Source organism: Pseudorasbora parva, chromosome 2, assembly GCF_024679245.1.
Source record: "Pseudorasbora parva isolate DD20220531a chromosome 2, ASM2467924v1, whole genome shotgun sequence".
NCBI classification, from domain to species: domain Eukaryota; kingdom Metazoa; phylum Chordata; class Actinopteri; order Cypriniformes; family Gobionidae; genus Pseudorasbora; species Pseudorasbora parva.
In genome coordinates this window covers 56,573,211-56,585,210 of record NC_090173.1, presented here as the reverse complement: position 1 = coordinate 56,585,210, position 12,000 = coordinate 56,573,211, and the positions used below count along the sequence as shown (strand labels likewise).

The 12,000-nt window shown below is 41.3% G+C and overlaps 1 protein-coding gene across 1 annotated transcript; it reads left to right on the top strand.

Annotated features, from left to right (window-relative positions):
* The first annotated feature begins 450 nt into the window (after positions 1–450).
* Positions 451–11,460, top strand: LOC137047283 (alpha-2-macroglobulin-like protein 1). Its single transcript, XM_067424857.1, has 34 exons — positions 451–610; positions 830–1,013; positions 1,082–1,238; positions 1,347–1,399; positions 1,520–1,540; positions 1,674–1,839; positions 1,914–1,998; positions 2,065–2,179; positions 2,253–2,373; positions 2,455–2,564; positions 2,636–2,809; positions 2,882–3,103; positions 3,204–3,416; positions 3,493–3,642; positions 3,877–4,002; positions 4,082–4,175; positions 4,331–4,472; positions 7,771–7,996; positions 8,070–8,193; positions 8,513–8,634; positions 8,722–8,773; positions 8,869–8,952; positions 9,064–9,240; positions 9,321–9,396; positions 9,483–9,639; positions 9,713–9,787; positions 9,865–10,027; positions 10,104–10,288; positions 10,360–10,581; positions 10,654–10,775; positions 10,858–10,939; positions 11,030–11,113; positions 11,179–11,284; positions 11,376–11,460. Exons 1-34 carry the CDS (start codon positions 525–527, stop codon positions 11,414–11,416), a joined length of 4,317 nt encoding a protein of 1,438 aa, XP_067280958.1. The 5' UTR covers positions 451–524; the 3' UTR covers positions 11,417–11,460.
* The last annotated feature ends 540 nt before the right edge of the window (positions 11,461–12,000 follow it).

Here is a 12,000-nt window from a genome sequence, read left to right as displayed (position 1 = left end):
CAAGCGTCACCACGAGAAGCAGAAAGTGTCCGACTTCACGTCTCCGTTTGCAGCTCCTCCCCGACTGCACTCGGCTACTCTCGCCGATCGCATGCATCCAGCCGCAGCCGATGTCGAACACACCTAGTAAATTCAAGTAAGATCACAGGTTTTGCTTATCCCGTGGGAATGTGCCACGCAAAACTCAGATGTAGGGGAGTAATTTCTACATCACAGCGGCCCCTAAATAATACTAAACCTGTGCGAATAGCCCCTTAGCCGGCAGACTACTTCCTCTTTATACAGCTGGAATGTACCACTTCGCCCTTAATAACACAATGAAATGTACCATCTCGCCCTCAATAGCAGTAATAATTGATCACATCACCACATTAACGAGCTTAATGAATTCCTCCTGACAATTAAGAGTGGTTTAAATATCAGTGCAGCTGCTCAAGAGAAGCTGCAGATTAGAATTTAGTAAATTGTTGTTGGTTTCTGAACGAGACACCTGCTTTTGTTCTAGTCTTGAATGATCCTTCCTAATGGCTGTGAGAGATGTTCTTTGTGTTTGGAAAGGGCTAATTTTAGCTCTTTTCATCTTTGCTGTTGAAGGACAGAGATCAGGGCCGTAAGTAAACCTACTTTAAAGTGAATGACCTATGTCTTTTTTGTTTTAGAAATTCAAACTTTAAGGAATTTTTTTCGCAAAATAACTTGTTCTTAGTCTCTAGTACAAAATGTTTGCCAAATACTTTTGTGTATTATTATTATTATTATTAGATATTTATTTTATACACTTGCATGAATGTTTCAATCTAAGATACTGAATGTCTGACTGTTTTCACAGAGCCTTTTTGGTGACGTTTCCTGCACTGATTGAGTCCAGCTCTGATGTCAAATTGTGTGCTAGTCTCTTAAAACCCAATGAGAGTCTCACAATAACCGTTTCTCTGCTTGATGACAAAAATATGACAATTCAACTTGTGCAGCAGAGATCTTCAACAGAGTTTCACCGCTGTTTTAGTTTCAAGGTTTGTCATTGTGTGGCACATGCAGCACTTTGGTCTGGTCTGGTTTTTGTTAACCTGTTTCTCCACAGGCTCCTCAAGTGGATGGAGACTCTGTGCAGAAGCTGAAGGTGGAAGTCCAAGGAAGGGTCTTCAAAATGACGGAAGAGCGGAAGGTCATGTTCAGATCTTACCGACCTTTGACCTTCATCCAAACAGACAAACCCATCTACAATCCAGGACAGATAGGTGAGCTGTGCATGAACCTTGGTTGACTATTAGAACTTGTAGTGTAATGGACATTCTACACTTTCAATTGCGTTTTGTAATGGCCGTGAGTTTGTTTCCCCTTTGCAGTGAATTTCAGAGTTGTGACCATGACTGCCAAATTTGTGCCCCTTGATCAAATGGTAAGTGCATCTGTCTGTCATATCCATGGTTTATAAAATGGTGTACAAGGTGATGTGCAAATGGTGACCCTGACGTTTCATCAGCATGTAATAGTTAATATTACTGTTTTTGTCTTGCAGTACAGTCTGGTGGTAGTGGAGGTGAGTGATCCAGAGCCAGTCTCTCAATGAATGCTGCAACTGATTTATTTCTGCATGGTTTTAGATTTGCAGGTCCTTTTTTTTTCTGAACTTTTTATACAAGGTGTGGTGCCTCTCCCTTTACCCCTAATAGGATAATAATAATAACCGCATTGGTCAGTGGACAAACGTTTCCTCAACTGGATGGATCTTGCAGCTTTCTCACGAGTTAAACCCAGAGGCTCAGATAGGGATGTACATGCTAAAGGCTTTTATTGGTGACCAAATGATCACCCAAGATTTTGAGGTGAAAAAATATGGTAAGTCATCGTTCTAGTACAAAAGTACAACTGCAAACCTGAGGTCCTAATTAAGCAGTTTGTTTCTGGTTTAGTTTTACCCAAGTTTGACGTTACCGTAAACGCACCACAGACATACAGCGTTGCAGATGTGGGACTGAAAGTTGAGGCTTGTGCCACGTGAGTAAAGCTCTCTTCTTGTCTTGTGGTTGGTTCTTGATCTCATTCCTTGTAACTCTTTCCCAGATACACTTATGGCCAACCTGTACCTGGTCAGGCATTAGTGGAAGTGTGCCGTGAGCCGTATTCATATGTTGTGGTTCCTGATTTGACCCGTCGCTGCCTGAATAAAACTGTAAAGGTGTGACCACTGCCATACAGAGCAAGGTTTTTCTTCTGCTTGACTTTATAATGACTCTTTGTTCTGCAACCAGATGAATGCCACTGGCTGTGCCTCCCTTAGCTTCAGTACATCAGTGTTTTTCACCACCAAATTTGAGGATAAAATGGAAGATAATTTTCTTGTTAACTTCAACATCACTGAAGAGGGCACTGGTGAGCTACTGGCTGATTTTTAACCAGTGACCCATGTCTCTTATTTGGTGTTTATACTCTTTTCCTTTTTTACTTCCGTAGATGTAATGGTGTCAAAATCCACAACTGTGTATATTACATTTGAAGTTGGGAAGATCACATTTGTAGAGCTCCCAGATTCTTTTAGAACCGGATCAACGGTCGCTGGAACGGCAAGTAAAAGTCCATGTTACAGAAGCCTGCACATTGCTTCCCATTCCTAGCCTTTTGTTTTTCCCTAAAGATTTTGGCAGCGGCTTTCAATGGGACTCCAATTGTGAACAAAGCGGTGTATCTCCTGGATGGTAACAGCTGGCCTAATAAGCTGCTCCTAAATCTTACCACAAACCAGAAGGGACTGGCCACGTTCTCCCTCAACACTGCTAATTTTGACCCTAAGGCTGATCTCAATCTGGTGGTATGAATTTATTTTTGTATTAATTCTTTTAAATTACTACTCAATAATTCAATGCTGCTCCTTGTTCCCCAGGCAAGTGCTACTCCAGAACGTTATTATGGTTACAAATCGCCATACTTCAGTACGGATGAGAGGGTTCTTCGCCAACCTGCAACTCCTGACAGCCCAACATTCAGTGAACTGAATATAGTGGCGCTTGAGCAGCCGCTCAAATGTGGCGCCACTCTTCCAGTGACTGTGAATTATTCTTTTGTTGGTGAAACTGGCAACTACAATGCGGACATCATCTATATGGTGACTAAAACTAGCAATTGTGGTGGTTTTTAAAAAACGAATTGTGCCCTGGCACATTTCATGCGCTGATCTGTCTTTTTTTTTTTTTTTTTTTTTTCAGGTCTTGTCCAGAGGAGTGATTGTCCTCCATGGATTTCAGACGGTCGCAGCGAGGGCTTCTAATACTGTCACAAGCGGCTCTGTGTCGTTCCAGCTGTCTGTCGGTGTGGATATGGCTCCAGCGGTGCAGATTCTGGTCTACTGTGCTTTGCCCAGTGGGAGTGTAGTTGTTGGTACAGCAGCTTTTGACACAGAAATGTGTTTTCAAAACAAGGTATGATGTGCTGTAGCATCTCTTGGCTGCGAGTGGGGAATGTTGACGTCCTACAGTGTGTTCTTCCTTGTTTCAGGTGTCTCTACAGTTCTCTCCTGCTACAGCCGTTCCTGCTGAGGGAAATGTTCTGACTGTCTCTGCTCAAGCAGGATCTCTGTGTGGTATCAGTGCTGTAGATCGGAGCATCCAGTTCATGGCACCAGGAAGACGCCTGAGTGCAGAAATGGTACCCATGTGCCATTTGTTCATTTTTTTTTTTTTTTTTTTCCTGTTGGACCTGCTTTCAAATCCAGTTTCAACTTTGGGATTTGATTCTCCCGTTGCTGGATTAGTCGGGCAAAAAATGTGGTTGTTATATTTTTAAAGCCTTAACTTTTATTAGCTTGTGACTGTAACAAACCAAATGTTAGTGCAACTAGTTTTCCTGTGACACTAACACAGACTTGTTCCATGGACCCAGGTGTTCAACATGATCCCAGTGCGATTGCAGTCCTATTACCCATACGGAACTGAGGATGAACAGGAGTGTCTTATTTTTCGACCCAGTCGAGCTGTTCCCACAGATCATGCCTATATACAATTCCAGGTAGAAAATCATTCATGACCCTGTAGTCACTGAAATAAGGACCCTGTAGTATTCAATTTCATCTTTTTGTCACTGACAGAGTGTGGGCCTGAAGCTTGCAACAAACCTGAATGTACGAGAACCTGAGTGTGTGAAGTACAAAGACCTGGTATATTATCGTAACCTCTTTAGACGTAGGTTTACCATTCTTTCCATGCTTATTTATTTTTGTGACTTGGTGAATTTGAGGTTTTCACAGCTGTTGCTGGTTTGTTTTTAGAAATGCATCAAGATGGACTGTTCAGAACTAGTGCATGCAAAAACCAGTTACTTCTATTCTTTATTTCAGCATACTTTGGATATGAACGGTATGAAACTCGTTCAATGGCTGCTTCTCTGCAAGGTGGTGAGGGTTGGAGCAGCTCCACCTCTGATGTGACCATCAGGACGTACTTTCCAGAAACGTGGATATGGCAACTGACTAAATTGGGGTTAGTGACGCATCTTAATTTCACCAGCTGGCCTATGTGAAGCCCCTTACCACAATCCTGCCGCTGGCCATTTTGATGAATCGGTGTGTCAAGCCAGTGACTAAAATGATCAACTTCAAGTCATTTCTGTTAGTAGCATGAAACAAATGTTTAAATTAGGCTACAGAGCGCAATAGTGTTCTATGACTGTTTGGCTCTGTCAGTTATCTGCAGTGCACAATTTTTCAAACTGCCATTAAGGTGCACAACATAAGCTCTTACTGTATTCATGCCATGTTTGCTGTGGTGAGAAGCATTTTGTGAGGAATAACGTTGCGAAGTTCACTTGTATTTATTCAGAGCCCTCCGATACAAACTCCCTCAACTTGATAAAACACTTTCTCAGCAATCTTTCCCCAGCTCTGTTTCTCTACTGGCAGCGAGTGCTAGAGCCTGACAAGCCAGACCCACATCAAGCTGTTTGGTCTGGAAACTCACCATTGACAGGGCTCAATCTGAGGGGCGGGACAAACAGTTGTCTTTCTAACGCCCTCTGCACGGCGTGCATTCAATTGGATAGCACTACAACCAACCAGAGCAACAAAGGTGAAGCAGAGCTATTTGAAAGATTAAACTTTCGCCGTATCCGGTTGGCAAAATGCAGCATCCCTCCTTTAAGAATGACTTCAGTGCTGTTCTTTTCTCAGAGAAATGCCTGACTCAAGTCTTCCAGAGTCACGGTCAAAGCTGATTCGAAAGGCTGTCGTTCGCCAGTTTCTGTGTTTGCTAGAAGCACGCAAGCCCAACTAGGCTGTCATTGTTTAGCCCTGCCCACCAACTCTATAAACGATGTGACTGGCCTGACCAGAGTTTGGTGTTTACAGCTCAGAAGTGTATTGAGAGTTGCTAGATGACACCCGTGGCAGATTGGATTTACTGCTGCTAGGGTGCGTCTAGCTTTCTAGGCCAAGAATGCTGCTGTGCCTGGCTAAACCATGCCCCATCCACATGTAGTCCTATTTCAAATGCAAAGATGTTAGCCAATCACAACAGTGGGTGTCTTCAATGAAGACTCACAGGAGACATACCATTTGAAATGGAGCATTCAAGCCAGAGGGGCAAATGCGTATGAAGAAGAAAAAAGCCTTTTATTTCTAAATTGCCATTTTGATGTAAAAACCATACTAACAATAGAAGTACATTTTTAAAACATAAAATGTTTCGGGACCAATGCCATGGGACCTTTTAAAACCTTACTTAAACTTAGAACTTTATAAAACCTTGTACACATTCCAAGTATATTGCATAATATAAAATGATTAAATGTATATAATGTTATGGCAGCTCAGAGGTACACTAGCATTTAAGTATGTAATTGAATAAATGTAAAATTAAAACCCTACATAGTCTTCAATATAAAATGTATTTACTGTATTAAAGGTTTTTTATTCAAGAGCAGTGAGGTTTTTTTTTTTTTTTTTTTTTTTTTTTTTTTTTTTTTTTTGTCTTTGTTTTAGTAACAGCTTGAGGTAACCTGGCCCCTTAAGGACAACTGTTCACAACCTGCTTGCATCTCATACGGACATGCACATTTTACTTTCTCTTTAGACATAATCAACTTGTTTGTTAACCTTGTGTATTAGCGCAGGAAGACTAAATCCATTAATCCTGCTTTTAGTGCCTGTGTTCAGCACATGTAAAGCATGCAAATTAAACACTTAACCACTTCAGCTCTACCCCCCCCCCCCCCCCCCGGACCCACCTGTGGGTCTTTAAAAAAAAACTATAACTCGCGCACCACAAAACTAGACATGTATATCATTTGCAAGATTAGAACCTCGGCTTTCTTAACCCAATAACTTCTGCATGTATATTACATGGAAGAAAATAATACAGTCTGAAGTCGACTCAACTCATTGTAAAGCTACTAGCCTCAAATGCTATAGCAGCTTATTCCTTACGTTGTTTGCTTCAAAATGAGATTATTGTTACATGTCTGTGAGCAAGCATGGCCAAAGGACACTGTCATCACTGTCCAGATCAAAACGTGAAGCAGACAAATACTCTTATTGCTAGTTTTGATTGTCGACGTTAACCATTGTCGATTTTTGATGTCATCACATATTGCATGCGACAGAAAAGCTGAGGATCTCTGCTCTTTATAGACATGTGGCTCATGATTCTAGACCAATCAGAGCCCGAGATCTACCTTTACAAAGTTGAAGAGGTGGAGCCTTTTCGATTTCCTAGTGGCCAGTTTGTTAATGCAGATGAGTTATTAGACACTTTGGTCAGATAAATCTCAATAACTTTTATTTGCAAGGAGAGATCACATTTTTCCCCTGTTTGGTGCCAATTTATAGAATCAACAGAAACTTCCAAAAAGCTTGGATCCCAAAAGAAATAGATTTTTAAATAACAAATTAATTAAAAATAAATCAAAATATTTATTTATCTATGTTTATCATAAGCTTGTGAATAGATTCAATATAATGTATGCAATATTCCACCACTGTGTTAAAATTTAGTTTTTTCCTGTAAAATGAGTTTTTTTTTTTTTTTTTTTTTTTTTTTTTTTTTTTTTTTTTTTAAATGAATTTACTCCAACATATGTGGTTAGGGCGCTCTAAATTCAGATTCCTAATTCTCAAAAATGCGCTGCATAGCTTAAGTGGTTAACTGGCAAGGCTTTAAAATGCATGCAAATAATGAACTTATGATTGACTAACTGTTCTGTGAGTATAACTGACACCAGCACTTCAAGCGTGGCTAAACGCCTAACTTTAGTGCATATGATTGGATATTTGCTCCTATCAGCGCATAGACTCACAGGCAGAAACGGAGCTGAAATAAACTAAGATTTCAAATAGAGAGAAATAAAACTGCAAATCACAATCCTGTATTGAACAGTGACTGCCATACTGAATAATTCAATATTATATTGAGAATTGTAGCATCCCTAAATTATATCGGTGCTCCCTTAAACATCACTTCAAAGTGTCAATGAGTGAGTCTTCAACACTGGATTTAGCTTGCATGTCAGGATGCATGAACATTAGTCAGCTTATTTTAACCTCTCCCAAATACCACTTTTTTTTGTATTAGTTTTTCTTGTGCTTTGCTATAATTCTGCAACTGTCCCCCACTAAATTTGTAACTTGCCAGAATAGTGTCTGTAAACTGGCAAGATGTGAAGGGGAGCAGAATTTGTCACATTTAGTCGCTAAAACAAAATACAAATGGCTTGGCTAGCCCGGTTTCCACGTCATAGGACGGAGAAACGAGGACGGATATTGAGTTTTGTTTATTTTTAATTCAGAGCCTCTGGATCCACACAAGTTCCTCTAACAGTTCCTGACACAATCACCACATGGGAGACCGAGGCGTTCTGCCTGTCCTCAACAGGTTTTGGTCTGGCTCCTCCAGCGCTGCTGACTGTCTTCCAGCCCTTTTTCTTGGAGCTCTCCCTGCCGTACTCCATCATCCGGGGGGAGTCTTTTGAGCTGAAAGCCACGGTCTTCAACTATCTGTCCAACTGCATCATGGTCTGTCTTATTTATAATGGATCTGTATAGAGCTCAGTGCCTTTGCCTAATGTTCACTGTCATTGTTTGGCAGGTTCAAGTAACTCCAGCTCAGTCTTCAGCCTTCACTCTGAAACCATGGAATGATCCGTATTCGTCCTGTCTCTGTGCCAATGAGAGAAGAACCTTTAAATGGGTTTTCACAGCTTCTGTTCTTGGTCAGTTTTGGACCATCGGTCCCTCTCAAATGAAGTTTGAGGTTTTAGTCAAAACAGCCCACAATAATGGTTACACTTTTCAAATTAACTGTCAATTAATTTGAATTACCTTTACATTTTAGCTTCATAGTTTTTATAAAGTAATTTTAAATTGTATTTAATCTAATGAACTAAAATGCTCTACATTTGAGAACTAGTCAAACTAGGGTTCAGGATTAATAAATATTGTAAGGTTTATGCTTGGAGATGCAATGATCAAGATTGCAATTAAAATCCAATTCATAGTGTATCCTAAATCACTACCTGTCTGTCACTGCAGGAACTGTCAATGTAACTGTCAATGCTTCAGCTGAACCATCCCAGACTCGATGTGGCACTGAGGCCGTGACCGTCCCGACAAGAGGACGCATTGATGTGGTCACTCAACATCTACTTGTCCTGGTCTGTTCACCTTTTTCTGGATACTTGAGTGGAATTTTTATTTTTGTTTTTCTCTTAAACAACTAATGTGCTCCTAATGCTTTTTAGGCTGAAGGAGTTGAAAGGACAAGCGCCCAGAGTTTGTTACTGTGTCCAAAGGGTTTGTTTGCACTCAATGATTCTCCAATTCGTTCTCCCAGTCCAGCCAAACATTAGCCAAGCACCCAATGCTGATCTGTTCTATTTGGTCCATAGGAAACGTTCTTTCTGAAGATGTGACCCTGACGTTTCCATTAAATGTGATCCAGGGATCAGCCAGATGCTCTGTTTCAGTCCTTGGTAAAAGTGTCTGGTCACTTTTGCTTTTTTTTTTTTTTTTTTTTTTTTTTTTTTTTTTTGTTCTTTAATTATTTCTTGACATTGCCCCCATCTCTCTCTCCCCCCTAATAGGAGACATGATTGGTCTTGCACTGAAGAATGCAGATGGGTTGTTGCAAATGCCATCTGGCTGTGGAGAGCAGAATATGGCTGGTCTTGCTCCCATTATTTATATCATGCAGTACCTGGGTGTCACAGGGCAACTCACCACAGCCATTCGAGAGACTGCCACGGGCTACCTTCAGAGAGGTGACTATGGCTCTTTTGGTTGGGAATCCCTAGAACTTTCAATTCTCCTCCCGTAGACTGTCTAATTTTGTCTTGAACAGGATACCAAGGACAACTGAACTACAGACACACTGATGGTTCATTCAGCACTTTTGGTTATGATGAATCCAATTCATGGTGAGTTTCCCGTTGTTCTACGGTCACGTATAATCTCTTGTGGCACATCGTGTAAGTTTATTTTGTGACCACTTCTCCACGTTCAGGTTGACTGCCTTTGTCCTGAGGTCTTTTGGTCTAGCGAGCAAATTTGTCTTCGTTGACCCAAATGTCCTGCAGACTGCAAAGGACTGGTTGATCAGCAAGCAGGCTTCAGGCGGCTGTTTCATGCAGCAGGGAACTCTGTACCACTATGAAATGAAGGTGGTCACATTACTTAAAATGCTCCATAATGGACTCGAGGGCTGAGACTGTGCTAAATATACCTGTGTTTTAGGGTGGAGTTGATGATAATGTGACTATGACTGCCTACGTTGTTGCATCACTGCTTGAACTAGGTGTCCCTGCCAAGGTAAGTTCTCCAGTAGTTGTATGATTTCCTTGACAACCGACCTTTTGTCTTTCATCTGATATCTGCTTTGTTTTCAGGATCCCGTCATAACCAATGCTCTGTCATGCTTGAGGCCTGTTGTTGGGAACCTGAGAAACACTTATGCCATGGCTCTGCTGGCCTACACCTTCAGTCTAGCTGGAGAGACGACCTCTCGCTCGCAGCTTCTAACCACACTGAACAACCTTGCCGTTTCAGAAGGTAAGATTTACCAGCCTCTTGTTTAAGGTGTTCAGGTTCTTAGTCAACAACTTTCTCCCCACCGTCTCATCCTAAGGCTTTAAGCTCCATTGGTCTCAGACGACATCTGGTGATATTCTGGCGGTGGAGATCAGCTCTTACGTTCTGCTAGCAGTTCTCACAGTTCAGCCTCTCACAACAGCTAATCTGAGCTATGCCAACCGCATTGTCAACTGGCTGGTGACCCAGCAGAATCCCTATGGCGGCTTCTCCTCCACCCAGGTGCCTCTGACTACCCAACATGAGTGCCATCATATAGGAGGAGGTTTTAATCTGATTTTTACTTTTTTTAGGACACTGTGGTGGCTCTTCATGCCCTGTCTGTATATGCTGCTCAAGTATTCAAGTTGGACGGCTCCAGCACTGTGACTGTACAGTCCTCGGTGGTAGGAGGAGACTCTTATAGCTTCAGTGTGAATAAGGACAACAGGCTGCTGTATCAGGAGAAGCCACTAAAGAATGTTCCTGGCAAATATAGTGTTAAAGCATCAGGATCCACTTGTGTGCCTGTGCAGGTCTGTATCTCTCCCCTCTCTTTCAGTTTTCTATTGTGCACATCCTAATCCGGTTTTATTTTGCAATCATAGCTTGCATGTTTCTACAACATTCCGACACCTATCACAGTTTCCAAAATGCTGACGGTTGAAGCAAAGGTAAAGGGAGACTGCCGACTGGTAGGGCCCAACCTCCTGTTGAACTTCACTGTGAAGTAAGAACAAATTTGCCTGTTAAAATCATCTATTTTCTTTCTGGATCATGTTGACTGAACCCTTTATTCTTGCATCATCAAGATACAATGGTGCAAAAGCAAGTACTAACATGGTTATCGTAGACATTAAAGTCCTGTCAGGCTTCACAGCTGACACATCACTGGTACGTATGTTTACGATGATTTAAAGTCTTAAGATGCTGGAAGCTCCTTCAGATGTATTTTCCTTTTCTCCTTTGGCCTTTTCTCCTCAGCTTGGTTCTCCACCCCAATCGTTTGCCCCACTCGTGGAGCGCGTTGATGCTGAAGATGATCATGTCCTAGTGTATCTGAAAGAGGTGAGTACATCACCTATATCTGCTGCCACTTTTATGTGCTGCTGTTCATCTCTTCTGTCTCACAGGTTCTCAAAGGCTTCCCTATTACTTACACACTACAACTGAAACGGGTTCTTGTAGTGCAAAATCTCAAGCCAGCAGTCATCAAAGTTTATGACTACTATCAGACAAGTATGCTTTTGTCATTGGCTGAACTTCCTGTAGAATTGCCTTTGTTTACTGACTAATTTCTTGTTCTTTTTTTTTTTTTTTTTTTCTTCAGGTGATCAGTTTGAGACCACATACACATCCCCCTGTTCATGAGTGCTGTAGAACAGAAGTCAAATAAAGCTCTTTTTATAAAATTGTTTTCTGTTTCCGTGGTTAAAGTTTGACAGTATTCTAGTGTAACTCAGGTTACCAGTGGATTGAGAAGGAAGCAGAATTTAATTCCGAAACGGTTTAAAAGAATGGAAGATTGAGCTACTCATAAGACCATAAAACTATGATTTAAGCATATAAATATTACAATAAAATTGTAATATATCAGCTCGCTAGTGAATGACATTATACGTCGGCTATCACAGCAGTTGGTAGGAGTTGCGCGTTCAAGGAACGTTGCCCCCTCCCGAGATACCTATTGCTTGGGGCAAAGTGTTTAGGGACATGACACGCTATGTGAACACTATCGGGAAATGTGTCCTCTAGAGTCTAGTGCAGGGTTTCTCAACCTTTTGCCTACTGTGACCTACTTATTTTTTTTTATTTTTTTTGTATGCCAGTCATACAACCTAAGGCTGGAAATGAATAAACAACATTTTAGACCTAGGCTAGTTTATAAAAATACAGCTGTTCATTGTCAGTTCAGTGCATTAATATTGAAAGTGCAGTTCATGTTAACTAATGAA